We start from the raw sequence: 19,805 nt of genomic DNA on the forward strand, positions 1-19,805 counted from the left end.
TCTTTTGGCAACCTTCTAGCAATAATGAGTGGCCATGATCTGTCACCATCCACAGTGACCCTCTTCCTGGTCCACAAAAATGGCAAAAAAACAAACCTGGCCTTTTCCTTCCAGTTTTTTGTATTCCTTAAGAAGTTGCTCCACACGCATCACACTGTCTCCGATGTCTGTAAACTCCGCTTGCTCTGCCAACACGTTGTCCAGGGCAAGCTTAACCTACAAGACACATTAGAAAAGCCCAGACATAAGCCAATGGACACCCATGTGGAGGTATAGGTTTGTTATACTCTAGACAACTTGAAAATCCAAAAAGAATTCAGGACATATGTGTATCTATATAGATTTTTTTTTTTCTACAGCTCATCAGCTTTCAGATTAAGCTGAGGGTGCTGAGACACATGTGGATGGAATATTAAAGCTTCACTGAATCAAAAAGGAAGGTAAACCATCACTGAAATACCATGTATGCCAACAGGAAAATGGGATTCTAGTACATTGCTAACCCACTGAAAAGGTGAGAAGAGGAATCAAAGATATAAGGAGGGGACTGGATTGGGGAGGGGAGGGAAGCCTGATGCCCAGAGTTCAAGGGAGAAGAGAGAACCAGAGGTCACTGAAACATAACAGAAGTTTTATTAAACAAGAAAATAATACCTCACAAAAATTGTGTTCAAAGTGCTGCAGTTGTAGGCATTGATTAAGCTTCAGGTGATGCTCAGACCAGAATTGACTAAAGGCTTTTTCTGTTTCATTCAACTGAACTAATAACCTGTCAAGAAAGAACAAGAAAGGACATGCAGTCAGCATTCATTTCCAAAGGCTCATGGAGATAACACCTGTGTTTTTAGTCAGTGTTACTAATTGTGATAATCTCCTTATTATGAAGTCTGTGTCACCTATGACTTTCTCCTAGTTTAGCTGGTTTCCACATTTCCCATTTTTTAATCAGGACACCCTCAGGACTAGGCAGAAACTTCACTTCAGATGCAGCTGCTATGCTTTAAAATGTACCCCAGGTAACCTTACCTTTCTATTTCTTCCCACCTAAGAAGACAGGTGTGCAAAGCACAGCACCCAACCAAACTGTTATTTGGCAATGAAGCTCAGTAAATACTACCATCTTCCTTGACATCCTGGGATGAAAGCAGATCATAGGAAGAGGGAATGGCATTCTCATAAAAAGATCTCTATAGATGGATGCCAGAAGGATACCATGGTTTTTCCTTCGTTGTCTCAAATATTCTTCTTTCGTGACCCCACCAAGACCCATAAGCAGCTGTTCCAATCTGTTCTTGGTTGTTTCAGATCATCTGGTTCTATGTATTCTCTCCTGAAAAAGCAGATTCCACCCCTCTCGCTCACCTTTCCACGGTAGCTACATTCTCAGTTTCATTGAGACTGAGTTTGCTGGTGGGACTTTTGGTTGCTTGTTCTTGAATACATGACAGCAATGTGGTCCCTTGCTTTCCAAGTAATTTTAGCTCATCCTAGAGAAAGGAAAATACAGTCTCTCTTAGAAGGAATTAAAAGCAAATTCTAGGTAGATTTGAGGTGAGGAAAACGGTAGCTCGGTATATTTTTATTATATAGCAAATTAAATGCTAAAGAAGTCAAGCTATAGCTTTTTAAATTGATTAACTTATTCCTAAATAGGTAATACATACACAATACAAAATTCAAAATATACAAAAGGGTACATATTAAAAACATCAAGTCTGTGTCCACAGCCCATTCACTTTCCCATTCCAAAAGCAACAACTGTTAAGTATTTGTGTGTAAATTAATCTCAAGTTGTTGTAAATTAAAAACAATTAGTTAATAAAATCTGGTTTTAATCCAAGATAGTGACCAGAAACAAGAAAATGACAGATATCAAGTGTTAAGCGCTGGAAAATGCCATGCAATAATAATGTAATCATTGCTAGTTGACCATAAAAAAGAACTTCATCTGGTCTCATCAATAAACACCTGCCAGTCCTGCCCCCAGAGTGTGGCCTTGTTCAGTTATCAAAGTTCAGCAGAGATGGGTAGCAATTTCAGTTTGACAGGGAAAGATTCATATTTCCAAGGCAATTCTATTCTCCTCTTTTTACATAGGGACTTAAGGCATTGCAACTGGGGAAGATGTCAGCCTATCTCTTTCCAAATCCAGTGGCTCTAGTCCTCTACTCACATAATACAGGTGGTCTCTCAATGCCCTGAGCATTAAGCATAAGGGTAGCCAAAAGGGGTGGAGCCTGGCCTAGAATTTTGCTGCTGAGAGTTTTGGGTTTTGTTCCTGGGTCACTCAGGATGCTCGTTTGGTATGCCCTGAAGGTAAGAATAGTTACAAAACAATCTCCTCGATGCACATGAACACTAAATCTCTTCCTCCAGGCCCAGCCATCTCCAGCCTCACTGATGCAGAACTCATTCCCTGTGGGAGGAGTTTTATACTCTCCACTCCAGTCACACAGAAATCCAGGCCCTCTCAACCTTATGCCTTTGTTCCTCGTCTCCCATCCCACTCCAGTATTCACCCCTTTGAAGGCTTCCATTACCTATACCCAGCCTCAAACTTGTCCCAAGATCTGGCTGACGATAGATTTGACTCCTCTGATCAAAATTCTTTGGACAGCCCTTGTGGCTCTGTCCTCTCCAGGTAATGCCCCAAGTCAGCCACTTGACTGGTATTCCTGCCTGGTAACTGGACATATCCCTTCTCCACTCTCAGGTATCAGCCCTCATTTCTTATCTCATCAGTGCTCGTTAAATATTTGTAGGTTGGATGAATTAAAAATGGTCTAAAAGAAATTACACTGCAGATGGATAAAGACAAAAAAGATATGGTGGGGGAGAAAAAAGCACTCATTAGTAAGTGCTCTTAGGTTTTCCCTTCTCTCCTCCCCATGAAAAAGGGTCTTGGCTTTTCTACTCAGTTTCTTAACTGCTTCTAAGCTTCCGGCATTCCAGCAGTATTGTGGCATTAGCCATTATCTTATTTATACATATTTATACACACACTCACACACATACAGGATGTGCGATACAGAATTGGGAGGAAAGATGGAGGGACCAAACAAGAAGGAGCATATTGCTAGGGCAAGAAGGAGACATTGGAAGGGGAAACTTGGAAGAGAGATACAAAAAGCCAAAAAGCTGCAGAATGTGAGGAAAGTATATGAGAGTGAAAAGATGAATCTTAGTAAGTCATGTCATACACTGTGTATTTCCTTTACATGGTTAAAAATACAAGGAAAAGGACTTCCCTGGTGATTCACTGGTTAAGACTCTGTGCTCCCAATGCAGGGGGCACAGGTTCGATCCCTGGCTGGGGAACTAAGATACTGCATGCTGCACAGCACGGCCAAAAATAAATTTTAAAAAATACAAGGAAAAATTGTAACCTGGTTACACCTGGGGACCAGACCACATGGTCAGCTTCGGTAGGGTTACCAAAATCTGCCATAAACACGGAGGGAAAGAATAAGTAACTATGGTACTTGGACAGCATAAAGGTAAGTTGCCCAACCCCAAAATGGAGTTTGTGAAATGCTGAAACAGTCCTGAGGCCAACTGTGGTCCAGGTGTTAACCCTTTAGTGGTCCAGGTGTTAACCCTTTAGTGTTAACCCTTTAGTTAACCCTTTAAAGGGTTGCCAGAACATGAGGAGGTCTTGCGGGTCCTAGGAAATGGGCCAGGGAGATAGAATGAAGCTCTCAAGGGATATAAATCTTTAATTCTTTTAATAACTGGTAGGGCTGTCCAAGTGTGTACTCAACATTATGGTTCCATCATTATGGAAACAAGCAGTTGGTCAGGAGAAGACCTACTAAGCAAGGCACTGGGGACTGTTCAGTGTCAAAAGAATTTAAATTTTCTGGGAGGAATTCTTTTCTGTGACAAGGGTAATAAGCATGAATGTAGACACATATTCGTTCATTTAAAATGTATTTACTATAAAGAACTATTTTTACATGCCAGGCCCTGTGCTCGGTTGTGTCATGGGCTCGGTGTGGAGGTAAGGTGGGAAGTAAAACAATCAGTCAGAGCCTAGAGAATACATGAATGCTTTATACTCCTTATTCCACTTTTAATACTTACCCTCTATCTGCCATTAAAAGTTAGCTCTACTATCTTGTGTTGTCTATAATGTTGACTAATGAATTCCAGAATCTGGCCTTTAAAATGCAAATCTTCACAATTTAGAGAAAAAAGTCCTTGAAAGAGATGAGACATCCTCTTTCCTCAGTAACTGCTGAGAGAGATCTCCCTGTGATATAAAACTAGATAAAAACACTGATTATTAGGGTATTAACATCAAAATACCCTGTGGTATTTTGTATCTATTGAAATAACTATTGGTATTCATAAGAATTCCAATTCTGTCTGCCTGTGCAAAAACGAGACCTCTCTGTCTCTTTCTAACTTATGTAGAGTTACTGCAAGTAGAGTTTGAACAAAGGGTCTTTTAAAACTCTTAAAACTATAAAATTATTGCTAGGGCCTATGAAAATACCTTGTTAATTTTTTTTTTAAGCAAAATTTTTTTAAAAAGCTTTTTCTTTTTTTTGGGGGGGCGGAGTTTGTGCTGAGTCTGTTATGTTGGGCCTGTTATACTCATTTATATGACCGTTGGGTCCCTATTGGCATTTGCATTTACTGCCCATGCTTTAAACTCCCCAGTGTCCCTGTCTTGGTCACGAGCCCTAATTCTATTGACCTAGAAAGTTCTTTGTGGGAGTTTTCTAGCAGGCCTCTCCCCCAGTGTCCCCACCCTCCAGCCCCTATGTCCTAGTGCTTTTTCTACAATGCAGAACTCCTTGTTGTGCAGACCTGATTGCTCCTCGTTGCTCCAGGATCCGATCGATCCAGTTCCCAGGAGAGCGTGTCTGCAGGGCCCTCTGCGGTCTGCAGTCCCGCCCCCAACCAGGCACCCAGCACCCCAGGTGCTGCAGAGAACTTGCTGGGGTCCCCCATGCCTTGGCAGAGACAGCTCTCTGCCAGATGCCCTTCCTTCATCTCCCCCTGTCCTGACCCCTCCCACCTCCCTTCCTCTGAAACCTTCAACCTTCCCTCGGGCAGAGTTACTTGCTCAGCTCTGTGCTTCCACAGCCCTTGTCCTGTGGAATTTGAATTCCCTCCACAGCCGTCTTGCTAGGTTGGGAGCAGCTGATTCCCCTTCATCTTTTTCTCCCTTCCCTCAGGCCCACAGCAGGGACACTATCGGGCACTGTGCAAATTTAATCTTCAATTTCTAGCTGTTATGACATTGTTGCTGTCAGGATACCACCTACGTTCACAGTAGGATGGGTAAATGTGTGGGACACGACTGTAAATACAAATTCTTTGTAAATCCATATTCTTAATTCTTCCCCCTTTTAATATTTTTTCCCCTTAAATCCCGTGTCCTTTTTGCTGTTCCAGCTCTATAATTGGACTGTCACCTGCGGAGCCTGAGGCTGCAGAATATCAAAGAGGGTAGACACTAAATTTTTAATGTAAATGTCAACCAGGATACCTACTACCTGTGCAAAGGGGGGGCCCAGAATTCAGGCTCAAAGCCTATTACCAGATACTTGGTTTCCCTGCTTGCGTCTCTTCTGTCTGTTGATGTGCACTTGACTCTTATTAACTTTAACAGGAATTATGTGTGTTCCCTGAGGGGTGAGCATAGCTTTTTTTTTTTTTTACATCTTTATTGGAGTATAATTGCTTTACAATGGTGTGTTAGTTTCTGCTTTATAACAAAGTGAATCAGTTATACATATACATATGTTCCCATATCTCTTCCCTCTTGCATCTCCCTCCCTCCCACCCTCCCTATCCCACCCCTCCAGGCGGTCACAAAGCACCGAGCTGATCGCCCTGTGCTATGCGGCTGCTTCCCACTAGCTATCTATTTTACATTTGGTAGTGTATATATGTCCATGCCTCTCTCTCACTTTGTCCTAGCTTACCCTTCCCCCTCCCCATATCCTCAAGTCCATTTTCTAGTAGGTCTGTGTCTTTATTCCTGACTTACCCCTAGGTTCTTCATGACATTTTTTTTCCTTAAATTCCATATATATGTGTTAGCATACGGTATTTGTCTTTCTCTTTCTGACTTACTTCACTCTGTAGGACAGACTCTGGGTCTATCCACCTCATTACAAATAGCTCAATTTCGTTTCTTTTTATGGCTGAGTAATATTCCATTGTACATATGTGCCATATCTTCTTTATCCATTCATCCGACGGCGGGCACTTAGGTTGTTTCCATCTCTGGGCTACTGCAAATAGAGTTGCAATGAACATTGTGGTACATGACTCTTTTGGAATTATGGTTTTCTCAGGGTATATGCCCAGTAGTGGGATTGCTGGGTCATATGGTAGTTCTATTTGTAGTTTTTTATGGAACCTCCATACTGTTCTCCATAGTGGCTGTACCAATTCACATTCCCACCAGCAGTGCAAGAGTGTTCCCTTTTCTCCACACCCTCTCCAGCATTTATTGTTTCTAGATTTTTTGATGATGGCCATTCTGACTGGTGTGAGATGATATCTCATTGTAGTTTTGATTTGCATTTCTCTAATGATTAATGATGTTGAGCATTCTTTCATGTGTTTGTTGGCAGTCTGTATATCTTCTTTGGAGAAATGTCTATTTAGGTCTTCTGCCCATTTTTGGATTGGGTTGTTTATTTTTTTGTTATTGAGCTGCATGAGCTGCCTGTAAATTTTAGAGATTAATCCTTTGTCAGTTGATTCATTTGCAAATATTTTCTCCCATTCTGAGGGCTGTCTTTTGGTCTTGTTTATGGTTTCCTTTGCTGTGCAAAAGCTTTGAAGTTTCATTAGGTCCCATTTGTTTATTTTTGTTTTTATCTCCATTACTCTAGGAGATGGGTCAAGAAGGATCTTGCTGTGATTTATGTCATAGAGTGTTCTGCCTATGTTTTCCTCTAAGAGTTTGATAGTTTCTGGCCTTACATTTAGGTCTTTAATCCATTTTGAGCTTATTTTTGTGTATGGTGTTAGGGAGTGATCTAATCTCATACTTTTACATGTACCTGTCCAGTTTTCCCAGCACCACTTATTGAAGAGGCTGTCCTTTCTCCACTGTATATTCCTGCCACCTTTATCAAAGATAAGGTGACCATATGTGCATGGGTTTATCTCTGGGCTTTCTATCCTATTCCATTGATCTATCTTTCTGTTTTTGTGCCAGTACCATACTGTCTTGATTACTGTAGCTTTGTAGTATAGTCTGAAGTCAGGCAGCCTGATTCCTCCAGCTCCATTTTTTGTTCTCAAGATTGCTTTGGCTATTCGGGGTCTTTTGTGTTTCCATACAAATTGTGAAATTTTTTGTTCTAGTTCTGTGAAAAATGCCAGTGGTAGTTTGATAGGGATTGCATTGAATCTGTAGATTGCTTTGGGCAGTAGAGTCATTTTCACAACATTGATTCTTCCAATCCAAGAACATGGTATATTTCTCCATCTGTTTATGTCATCTTTGATTTCTTTCATCAGCGTTTTATAGTTTTCTGAGTACAGGTCTTTTGCCTCCTTAGGTTAGTATATTCCTAGGTATTTTATTCTTTTTGTTGCAATGGTAAATGGGAGTGTTTCCTTAATTTCTCTTTCTGATTTTTCATTGTTACTGTATAGGAATGCCAGAGATTTCTGTGCATTAATTTTGTATAAACCAGACAAGGATGTCACAAAGAAAGAAAACTACAGGCCAATATCACTGATGAACATAGATGCAAAAATCCTCAACAAAATACTAGCAAACAGAATCCAACAGCACATTAAAAGGATCATACACCATGATCAAGTGGGGTTTATTCCAGGAATGCAAAGGATTAAAACTTCCAAAACTATGTTGAATAAGAGTGGTGAGAGTGGGCAACCTTGTCTTGTTCCTGACCTTAGTGGAAATGCTTTCAGTTTTTCGCCATTGAGGATGATGTTGGCTGTGGGCTTGTCATATACGGCCTTTATTATATTGAGGAAAGTTCCCTCTACACCTACTTTCTGCAGGGTTTTTATCATAAATGGGTGTTGAATTTTGTCAAAAGCTTTCTCTGCATCTATTGAGATGATCATATGGTTTTTCTCCTTCAATTTGTTAATATGGTTTATCACATTGATAGATTTGCGTATATTGAAGAATCCTTGCATTCCTGGAATAAACCCCACTTGATCATGGTGTATGATCCTTTTAATGTGCTGTTGGATTCTGTTTGCTAGTATTTTGTTGAGGATTTTTGCATCTATGTTCATCAGTGATATTGGCCTGTAGTTTTCTTTCTTTGTGACATCCTTGTCTGGTTTTGGTATCAAGGTGATGGTGGCCTCGTAGAATGAGTTTGGGAGTGTTCCTCCCTCTGCTATATTTTGGAAGAGTTTGAGAAGGATAGGTGTTAGCTCTTCTCTAAATGTTTGATAGAATTCGCCTGTGAAGCCATCTGGTCCTGGGCTTTTGTTTGTTGGAAGATTTTTAATCACAGTTTCAATTTCAGTGCTTGTGATTGGTCTGTTCATATTTTCTATTTCTTCCTGATTCAGTCTTGGCAGTTTGTGCATTTCTAAGAATTTGTCCATTTCTTCCAGATTGTCCATTTTATTGGCATAGAGTTGCTTGTAGTAATCCCTCATGATTTTTTTTATTTCTGCAGTGTCAGTTGTTACTTCTCCTTTTTCATTTCTAATTCTATTGATTTGAGTCTTCTCCCTTTTTTTCTTGATGAGTCTGGCTAATGGTTTATCTGCTATTTGTAATGAGGTGGATAGATCTAGAGTCTGTCATACGGAGTGAAGTAAGTCAGAAAGAGAAGGACAAATACCGTATGCTAACACATATATATGGAATTTAAGAAAAAAAAATGTTATGAAGAACCTAGGGGTAAAACAGGAATAAAGACAGAGACCTACTGGAGAACAGACTTGAGGATATGGGGAGGGGGAAGGGTGAGGTGTGTTAGGGCGAGAGAGAGACATGGACATATATATACTAACAAACGTAAGGTAGATAGCCAGTGGGAAGCAGCCGCATGGCACAGGGAAACCGGCTCGGTTCTTTGTGGCTGTCTGGAGGGGTGGGATAGGGAGGGTGGGAGGGAGGGAGACAAAGAGGGAAGAGATATGGGAACATATATATATGTATAACTGACTCACTCTGTTATAAAGCAGAAACTAACACACCATTGTAAAGCAATTATACCCCAATAAAGATGTTAAAAAAAAAAAAAAATTTTGTATCCTGCAACCTTACCAAATTTATTGATTAGTTCCAGTAGTTTTCTGGTGACATCTTTAGGATCTTCTATGTATAGTCCCATGTCACCTGCAAATGGTGACAGTTTTACTTCTTTTTTTCCAACTTGTATTCCTTTTATTTCTTTTTCTTCTGATTGCCATGGCTAGGATTTCCAAAACTATGTTGAATAAGAGTGGCAAGAGTGGACATCCTTGTCTTGTTCTTGATCTTAGTGGAAATACTTTCAGTTTTTCACCACTGAGAATGATGTTTGCTGTGGGTTTGTCATATATGGCCTTTCTTATGTTGAGGTAGGTTCCCTCTATGCCCATTTTCTGGAGAGTTTTTATCATAAATGGGTGTTGAATTTTGTCAGAAGCTTTTTCTGCATCTATTGAGATGATCATATGGCTTTTATTCCTTAATTTGTTAATATGGTGTATCACATTGATTGATTTGCATATACTGAAGAATCCTTGCATTCCTGGGATAAATCCCACTTGATCATGGTGTATGATCCTTTTAATGTGTTGCTGGATTCTGCTTGATAGTATTTTGGTGAGGATTTTTGGATCTATGCTCATCAGTGATATTGGTCTGTAATTTTCTTTTTTTGTGATATCTTTGTCTGGTTTTGGTATCAGGGTGATGGTGGCCTCGTAGAACAGATTTGGGAGTGTTCCTCCCTCTGCAATTTTTTGCAAGAGTTTGAGGATAGGTGTTAGCTCTTCTCTGAATGTTTGATAGAATTCGCCTGTGAAGCCACCTGGTCCTGGACTTTTGTTTGGTGGAAGATTTTTAATTACAGTTTCAATTTCATTACTTATGATGGGTTTGTTTATAGTTTCTAATTCTTCCTGGTTCAGTCGAAAATTGTACCTTTCCAACAATTTGTCCATTTCTTCAAGGTTATCCATTCTATTGGCATATTGTTGTTTGTAGTAGTCTTTTATAATACTTTGTATTCCTGTTTTGTCAGTTGTGATTTCTCCTTTTTCGTTTCTAATTTTATTGATTTATGTCCTCTCCCTTTTTTTCTCAATGAGTCTGGCTAAAGGTTTATCAATTTCATTTATGTTCTCAAAGAACCAACTTTTAGTTTTATTGATTTTTGCTATTGTTTTCTTTGTTTCTATTTCATTTATTTCTGCTCTGATCTTTATGATTTCTTTCCTTCTACTGACTTTGGGTTTTCTTTGCTCTTCTTTCTCTAGTTGTTTTAAGTGTAGGATTAGGTTCTTTATTTGAGATTTTTCTTGTTTCTTGAGGTGAGATTTTATTGCTGTAAACTTCCCTCTTAGAACTGCTTTTGCTGAGTCCCATAGGTTTTGGGTCATCATGTTTCCACTGTCATTTGTTTCTATGCATTTTTTTATTTCCTCTTTGATTTCTTCAGTGATCTCTTGGTTATTCAGTAGTGCACTGTTTTGCCTCCATGTATTTGTGTTTTTTACAGTTTTTTTCCTGTAACTGATTTCTAATCTCATAGCGTTGTGGTCAGAAAAGATGCTTGATACGATTTCAATTTTCTTAAATTTTCTGAGGCTTGATTTGTTACCCAAGATGTGAGGATGTTCCATGGGCACTTGAGAACAAAGTGTGTTCTGCCACTTTTGGGTGGAATGTCCTATAAATGTCAATTAAGTCTATCTGATCTATTGTGTCATTTAAAGCTTGTGTTTCCTTATTTATTTTCTGTTCGGATGATCTGTCCATTGGTGTAAGTGGGGTGTTAAAGTCCCCTACCATTACTGTGTTACTGTCAATTTCCCCTTGTTTGATGGTAAATATTTGCCTTATGTATTGAGGTGCTCTTATGTTGGGTGCATAAATATTTTAAATTATTATATCTTCTTCTTGGATTGATCCCTTGATCATTATGTTGTGTCCTTATCTCTTGTAACAGTCTTTTTTTTAAAGTCCATTTTATCTGATACGAGTATTGCTACTGCAGCTTTCTTTTGATTTCCATTTGCATGGAGTATCTTTTTCCATCCCTTCACTTTCAGTCTGTATGTGTCCCTTGGTCTGAAGTGGGTCTCTACAAGAGACAGCATATATATGGGTCTTGCTTGTGTATCTATTCAGCCAGTGTGTGACTTTTGGTTGGAGCATTTAATCCATTTACATTCAAGGTTATTATTGATATGTATGTTCCTATTACCGTTTTCTTAATTGTTTTGTGTTTGCTTTTGTGGGTCTTTTTCTTCTCTTGTGTTTCCTGCCTAAAGAAGTTCCTTTAGCATTTGTTGTAAAGTTGGTTTGGTGGTGCTGAATTCTCTTAGCTTTTGCTTGTCTGTAAAGCTTTTGATTTCTCCATCAAATCTGAATGGGATCCTTGCTGGGCAGAGTAATCTTGGCTATGGGTTTTTCTATTTCATCACTTTAAGTATATCCTGACACTCCCTTCTGGCCTGCAGAGTTTCTGCTGAAAAATCAGCTGATAACCTTATGGGGATTCCTTTGTATGTTATTTTTTGCTCTTCCTTTGCTACTTTTAGTATTTTTTTCTTTGAATTTAATTTTTTGTTAGTTTGATTAATATGTCTTGGTGTGTTTCTCCTAGGGTTTATCCTGTATGGGACTGGTTGATTGCAGAGGCAACTATGTGCTTATGTGAACCTAAAATAAGGGCTCTCAAAGATCCTCTAGAGAAAGGAAGTCAAGAAATCAAACCAAGTCTCTTAATGCTGTGCTGTTCAGACAAAAACTCTCTGGGCTGGGAGGAAGCCTTAAATCGTACACTGTAACTTGTATAGATATTTAAATAGATTTAAAAGTTCACTGTTCTGAGGATGAATCTTACACTATTTTTTCACTTGGAAAAGATGCTTTCCAAATAAAAAAAAATTATTCAACTAGTTATAGAAACTTTGGTTTTAAAAGATAGGAAAATACTCAAATAAAAACATGTAAAATAATCACAAAAACTAAGTTATTCATAAAAGTTTAAATAATATTCCTTTTTTGTAATATAAACTCTTTCTCTCTCTAAAGCTTTTTTGGATGGGAAAAAGGAAAAATCTAAACCTAGTTTAATGATTTTGGAATTTTTGCTTCTAATTTATAAGATATGAAACAAAGAAGTGAAATTTGACTTACACACATAGTGTTTTAATTCCAAGAACAGCTGGCCACCATGAACCAGAAAATGACCTTACTCCATCTTGGAGACTGGTTCTTTCCTTCCCTTTCCCTTTGTGGAACTCTTGGTCTATGTAGAGATGACAGAACACCCACTCATCTGCCTTCCCTGGGAAGCCTCACTGCACATACAGCAGGATCTGACTGGCTGGTTTCATCCCTCAGATATGTGTCCTCATCTAAAATCCAATTTGTTTTCACCTATTCCCCAGAGGCCTCCATGACTGGCCACATTGTCATCTTGATGATTCTGCTCTGCAACCTCTCCCAACCCTTCTTGGAATGAGGCACAGAACACACTTGCTCATGAGCCCAGGCTGGAGCTCTGATGCTCAACATCACACCTATATACTAACTGACTGCTCTGTAGGCTCCTGTGGTCTGTGACCTGTGGGCGTGGATCACCAACCCTTTTCTAGCGGTCTTCATAGAGGCACCCTTGACCCAGCCTTCCACACCCCATGCTGTCTCTTCCAAGAAACATGGGAGGTGAACTTGGCCTATACGTTTGGCAAAGAAAATGGTCAAGCTTCTCAGAGGCATTTCCAGGGAAAATTCCAGGATGCTTTCAGGCTTCTACAGTTTCAAACCAGATCTTTTGGTTACTCAGAGTAATTTTGAGAATACATTTTGAACTCCTTTTGTTAACCAAGACCCTTAAAGATAGAATTAAACAGTGCTCCCTGACACATGGAAGAATTAATTTGCCTCAACTACTAGACTCTGACTCCCCTAACTAAACTATGAGTTCCTTGAGTTTGCATTTTGTTTGTTTGTTTTCTTGGCATGTGGTGGTAGGTCGTCGATACAGGCTGAATAAATAAAAAATCAATCACCTAGCAAAGCAAAGTTTTTGCAAATTTTGGGTCACAGATAAAAGAGTTCAGCTCTTCTTAAGCTCAACACAGCAAGTATACATGCAATGCTATGATGTATCAACCTTCCAATCCTTGATTTGCTGCCCTGTTGAGTTCTGGTCTCCTGCGAAACAATAGACTTGGTCTGTTTCTGGAGACAGAAAGTGGCTGACACCCAGCCAGTAAGCCCTGAGAAGACTTCCCTTTACTGCATGGCCTAAAAGAATCTGCCAAGCTGCCTTCCCAGCAGGTTCTGACATGTTTTTATGAATCCTTCAGTAGGTGCCTCTCCTTAAACCCAGTTCAGAGCACCTTTCATAGTTCTCTTTCTCATATTGGTCCCCAAATAAAAAGACACATCCCTGAGAGAGTGAAGCAATAAATCAGCTTACTAGTCTGCCCCAAAACTTCACAACAGCCTCAGGAAAGCTTATGCTCCAAAAGCCGACTCCCATCTCTCCCTCCCTTCCTCCCTGCAATTTCAGTCCATTGTATCTTGTTCTGTCCTGAGAAGATCATAGGACTGTGGACCTTGAAGGGATGTTCACACACCTTGTCTCACCAGCACAAAGCTGGAATGAGTTCCCTTTTAAGGGGCTGCTTCTCACAACCTGCAAACATTTCACATGTACTACCCAGTCATTAAGAGATTTTCCTCTTTACACACTGCCTATCTAGAAGATTAAAGATGGTTAGTGGCTGCCAAGTTACTGGAGAAGTGGGAAGAAGAGGGCCTAACTTTTAATTCTGCTCCCAGCACTCTCCAGGAAGCTGACCACCTGACAGCACATAGGCTGGCCTCTGAGAGATTACTGACCACTCACCTGCAACTTGCCCTGCTGCCTTGTGTGGGACATGAGAAGGTCTTCAGAGGATGACATGCTTCTGGGAAGTTCTGTTGTGGCTAGGCAGGCCCCAAAAGTCTGGAGCATCTGAGCAGTGCTCTTCAACGCCAGAGCAAAGTTTTCAATGGCCTGGAAGTTCAGACAATCGTAACAGTGTGGAGGGATTAACATTCACCAATATGCTCTCTCAATAGGACAGGAGAACTATTTCCTGAGTATACGAAATAGGCCATGCATTGTACTTTGTGCTATACATTTGTCTGTCATCTCAATAATCTAGAGTGGAAGGCATTTTATCTCCATTTTACAGAAGAGGAAACTGAAGCTCTAGCAGGTCAAGTAAATTGGCCAAGATCATATTACTAGGACAGTAAGGAAAGAAAGAAGGCAGGATTCAACCAGTGGTTGTTCTATTTTTTCAGGAGTTTTCTGAGGATCAAAAGGAATGGCAAATTTGAAAGGATCTTGGGCACAGATGAGTACCTTACAAATGTAACAGTAAGAACTAAGAGAATCAGCTGTAAAGCCTGGAAATGTCACCCTAGAAACAGGGGAAAGCCAAAGGCTTCCTGTGGCGAGTCCAATTAACAAAATAACTTGATTCCATGTGTCTGATTAGTGATTATTAGTAATTGGTGATTATTAGTAATCACTAATTGGAAATTGTGCAGAGGACCTGCCCCTAATAGAGTGATTCAAAAAAGCTTGGCCTGGGCTTCCCTGGCAGCACAGTGGTTGGGAGTCCACCTGCCGATGCAGGGGACGCAGGTTCGTGCCCCGGTCCGGGAAGATCCCACATGCCACGGAGCGGCTGGGCCCGTGGGCCGTGGCCACTGGGCCTGTGCGTCCGGAGCCTGTTGCTCCGCAGCGGGAGAGGCCACAATGGTGAGAGGCCTGTGTACCGCAAAAAAAAAAAAAGCTTGGCCTTAGTCTTGGCTCTGCCACTGCTTGACCATATGACCTTAGATAAATCACCTCTTTACTCTGTAAAGCCCGCGAACCACAACTACTGAAGTCCGCACGCCTAGAGCCCATGCTCTGCAACAAGAGAAGCCCATGCACCGCAAGGAAGAGTAGCCCCAGTTCGCCGCAACTATCTCTGCCCACGCACAGCAACAAGGACCCAATGCAGCCAAAAATAATAAATAAATTTTATAAACAAAACCAAAAAAACACAACCAAAAAGAAAACATTACACTCAAAAACAGGGTGAATTCTCCTACTTAATCAAATGTAGTTGAGGTGTTTGTTCATCAGTAAATATTTTTTAAATAAATTTATTTATTTATTTATTTTTGGCTGCATTGGGTCTTCACTGCTGTGTGCATGTTTTCTCTAGTTGCAGAGAGTGGGGGTACTCTTTGTTGCGGTGTGTGGGCTTCTCATTGCGGTGGCTTCTCTTGTTGCAGAGCACGGGCTCTAAGCACGCAGGCTTCACTAGTTGTGGCGCACGGGCTTAGTTGCTCCACAGCATGTGGGATCTTCCCGAACCAGGGCTCAAACCCATGTCCCCTGCATTGGCAGGTGGATTCTTAACCTCTGCGGCACCAGGGAAGTCCTCATCAGTAAATGTTGAACAACATGTTTCCAAAGTGACTAGATAGAGAGGTGTGCTGACACTGCAAGGTGTTTTCAGGATGGTGAAAGCAGCTTCTGATTTTGTATAGAAAACCTAATCTTCTCAAGGGTATGGGGCTAGGAGAGCAGGGAAAGGGGAATGACAACTTTATATAGACAAACATTATTTGCTGAGTTTCAATCTCACTTTTTCCTTAATATTCCTGACCCTTCTGGTTTAGCATAATAACCATCACTATGAGTAAGTAGGAAAAAGTAAAATACTATATTTCAGATGCTTTCATAGACATTATATCACTTATTCTGCATATCAAACCTTCAGGTAGCTTTTGTTAGTCCAAGGTTTCCTACCATTGTCACTACTGATATGTTGGTCCAGATAATTCTTTATTGTGGGGGGCTGTCTAGTGCATTATAAGATGTTTAGCAGGGGCTTCCCTGGTGGCGCAGGGGTTGAGAGTCCGCCTGCCGATGCAGGGGACACGGGTTCGTGCCCCGGTCCGGGAAGATCCCACATGCCGCAGACGCGGCTGGGCCCGTGAGCCATGGCGGCTGAGCCTGCGCGTCCGGAGCCTGTGCTCCTCAACGAAAGAGGCCACAACAGGGAGAAGCCCGCATACTGCAAAAAAAAAAAAAAAAAAAAGAAAAGAAACATATTAGGGCTTCCCTGGTGGCACAGTGCTTGAGAGTCCGCCTGCTGATGCAGGGGACACGGGTTCATGCCCCAGTCCGGGAGGATCCCGCGTGCCGCGGAGCGTCTGGGCCCATGGGCCGTGGCCGCTGGGCCTGCGCATCCAGAGCCCGTGCTCCGCGACGGGAGAGGCCGCAGCGGTGAGAGGCCCGCGTACCGCAAAAAAAAAAAAAAAAAAAAAAAAAAAATGATGTTTAGCAGCATCCTTGGCTCCTACCCAGGATGCGTCAGTAACACCCCTCTCCCCAAGTTATGACTATAAAAAACATCTATCTGAAGACATCAACAAATGTCTTCTGCGGGAAAAATTGCCCCAAGCTGAGAACCACTGTGTTAGTTGCAGGGGAGAAAACAAACTCAGAGAGATTTAGTAACTCCCCTGAGCTCAGATAAGAAGCAATGGTGGCAACATTTAAATGCAGCTTCTTCTGACTTGGTGGGTTTCAATCTGTCTGTACACTAGAATCATCTGGGGAGTTTTGTGACCCACTAATGCCTGAGACCCATCCTAGATCAAGTAAATTAAATTCTCTGAAGTATAGCAGGGTATTTTGCAAACTCCCCAGGTGCACCCTAAATCAAGTCCCCCAAAACCCCCATACCATAAAATGAGCCAAGACGAAGGTAATCAGCAAGAGAAGCCCTAGCTTTTATCCTTGCACCTTGTCTCTCCCCCAGCCTGTTCCTTAGAAAACCCAACCTTCCCAATGTTAGGCAGTCACGGGCAATGACTGCCCAACAGTTGATCTTTAGGTCTCCTGTCTCTAGAAATCCAGGAGGGACACTGAAAAGGGCACATAAATTGGTACTTACAGTTCGATGATTTATCCACTGACTGTGGTGATATTCCAAAGTTCCCCCTAAGTCCTCTGTCAGTTGGCTTTTGTCGATGTAGTGATGAAGGTCAGAAACGGAGTTTAACATAACGATCTAAAACAGAAAAAACCCAATATATTACTCACAGATAATTAAGTAGCTCATCTAGATTCTACTGTTATTTAATTTAAAAATCTGTTTTATTTTTTGGCTGCGCCATGCAGCATGCAGGAACTTAGTTCCCCCAGGGACCGAACCCATATCCCCTGTACGGACAGGGGACATGGAAGCGAAGAGTCTCAACCACTGGACCACCACAGAAGTCCCTACTGTTGTTTAAATAGTACCTCAACTTTGCCTAATCAGGCATTTATATCCAAAGATGGTTACTTCAACCAGTAATAACTCTTTCCATTTTCCCCCTTTGAGTGAGGAATAGCAGTGTTGAACAGCCTGCAACAAAACAGTGACTTGAATCAGTGAGCTCAGTTCTAAGCTGCCTAGAAGTCAGGTCTTGCTTTAGGTAAATTTTTGTCAAAAGCTCCCAGGCTACAGTACACCCTTCAGCCACCAAAAGCAAACGCTGTACTGAGACCTAAAAATCTGCAATGAAAATTCAAATAAAAGGTGGGCTGGTGAATATCAAAATAAAATTAGAACACAAGGACCTATTGAGGAGTATGGACTGAGAAGATTCACTACACTGATGCCCCTTCTATGAGGGATGGTGATATACCCCCAACTTACCTCATGTGGAGAAAGTTTGGAGGTGATTGTGAGTGGGTTTTCATAAATTAACAAGCCTGCTGATGAACAAATGCCCAGACATCTAGAGGATGACATACTCCAATCTGTCCCTTTCTACTCCACTGCAGTGGTCCTGCCCAGGGAGCAGTCCCAGCTCTCTGTAGCAGGGACAATATCATACCCCTACTCACTCTCATCTCTGAAACACACCCCCCTTGTAGCCTTTAACTGATGACTTTATATTTCTTCAGTCATTGATTATTTTGACCTGTGAGTATAATAAACTTCTTCCTGCAAAGCCTCCCCCTCATTTCTTCCTGTGGCAGCACTGACTTTACCATGTCATATCCAACATGTACATTCTTAGAACAGATTCTTGGTCAGAGGACATGAGAATATAGGCTTTGTTCTATTATTATATAGTATTAGTCAAGTGATAAATTTTGAATGAAAAGAATGTAAGTTAGACCCCCAAAGTCTACAGGTAAAACAAAATTGACTGACTCATTCAACATATCTGTATTGAACTTCTAATAACTGCCAGGCTCTGAGGGATAAAAGTAAGCACAAAAAGCCCTGCGTTCAAGGAACTTAAGTTTAGTGGGATTTGATTCTACATATCACTATGTTAACCTTGTCAGGCTCAATGTTCCATGCCTTTCTCCTTCACTTATGGAAAGGAGTTTGGGAATTTTAAAATTTATTTTTATAACATAAGAGAAAGGGGAAAAACAAACAAACAAACAAACCTGAATCCATCTCTGTCTTTCCCTCCTAAAATTTTTTTTTAATAAATGTATTTTATTTATTTAATTTTTGGCTGCACTGGGTCTTCATTGCTGCGCGCGGGCTTTCTCTAGTTGTGGTGAGCAGGGGCTACTCTTTGCTGTGGTGCACAGGCTTCTCATTGCGGTGGCTTCTCTTGTTGCAGAGCACGGGCTCTAGGCACGCGGGCTTCACTAGTTGTGGCTCACAGGCTCTACAGTGCAGGCTCAGTAGTCATAGCACACGGGCTTAGTTGCTCCACGGCATGTGGGATATTCCCGGACCAGGGCTTGAACCCGTGTCCCCTGCATTGGCAGGTGGATTCTTAACCACTGCGCCACCAGGCAAGTCCCTTTACTCTTATTCTTGAAATTTTTCTATGAGTTGAAAATTATTTCCAACTCAACGAATAAAAAAACCAAAAATATATTAGAAACTTTTCTATATCACTATAGATTTACCTTAATTTTTTTCTGTTTTTCATTTCTCAATTGAGATATAATTTACATAAATAAAATGCACAGATTTTAAGGGTACAGTTCAATTCATTTTGACAAATGTATACACACATGTAACACTTTTTAACCAAGATATAGAACATTTCCTCAGAAAGTTCTCCTAGGCCTCCTTCTGGTCTCCACTATCTCCACCCCCAACAGCAGCCACTGTTTTAATTGTCTATCACCATAGCTTAGTTTTACCTCTTCTTGAACTTTATATTAAAAGCATCACAGAATATATACACTTCAGTGTCTAGATTCTTTCTTTCAAGAGAATATTTTTGAGATAAATCCATGTTGTTGCATGTTCAGTACTTCACTCCTTCTTTATTGCTTAATATTATTCCTTTACATAAATATGCCACAATTTATCTATTCATCTGTTATTGCAAATGTGTTTTCATTTCTCTTGGGTGGGTCATGGGGCAGGTATATGTTTAACTTTGTAAAAAATTGCCAACTGTTTCCACCGTGGTTGTACCACACCTTACCACTTTTGATGGTTGCATAATATTTAACTGACTGGGTAGACCATAATTTATTTAACCAACTCCCTGTTGTTGGGCATTACTTTTTTCCCAATCATTTACTATTACAAACAATTTTGTAATGAATATAATTATATATGCAGCTTTG

General features: G+C 40.8%; 1 protein-coding gene across 1 annotated transcript in view; it reads right to left on the reverse strand.

Annotated features, from left to right (window-relative positions):
• MCF2L2 (MCF.2 cell line derived transforming sequence-like 2) overlaps positions 1–19,805 on the reverse strand; it is a 199,095-nt gene that overhangs the window by 130,174 nt on the left and 49,116 nt on the right. The window contains exons 6-10 of the mRNA XM_007468974.1: positions 17,155–17,271; positions 14,052–14,201; positions 1,363–1,487; positions 655–769; positions 97–216 (exon numbers count right to left, since the gene is read on the reverse strand). Coding sequence (XP_007469036.1) covers positions 97–216; positions 655–769; positions 1,363–1,487; positions 14,052–14,201; positions 17,155–17,271 — 627 coding nt within the window. The remainder of the gene's footprint in view (positions 1–96; positions 217–654; positions 770–1,362; positions 1,488–14,051; positions 14,202–17,154; positions 17,272–19,805) is intronic.

This window comes from Lipotes vexillifer, unplaced genomic scaffold, assembly GCF_000442215.2.
Source record: "Lipotes vexillifer unplaced genomic scaffold, Lipotes_vexillifer_v1.1 scaffold263, whole genome shotgun sequence".
NCBI lineage: Eukaryota > Metazoa > Chordata > Mammalia > Artiodactyla > Lipotidae > Lipotes > Lipotes vexillifer.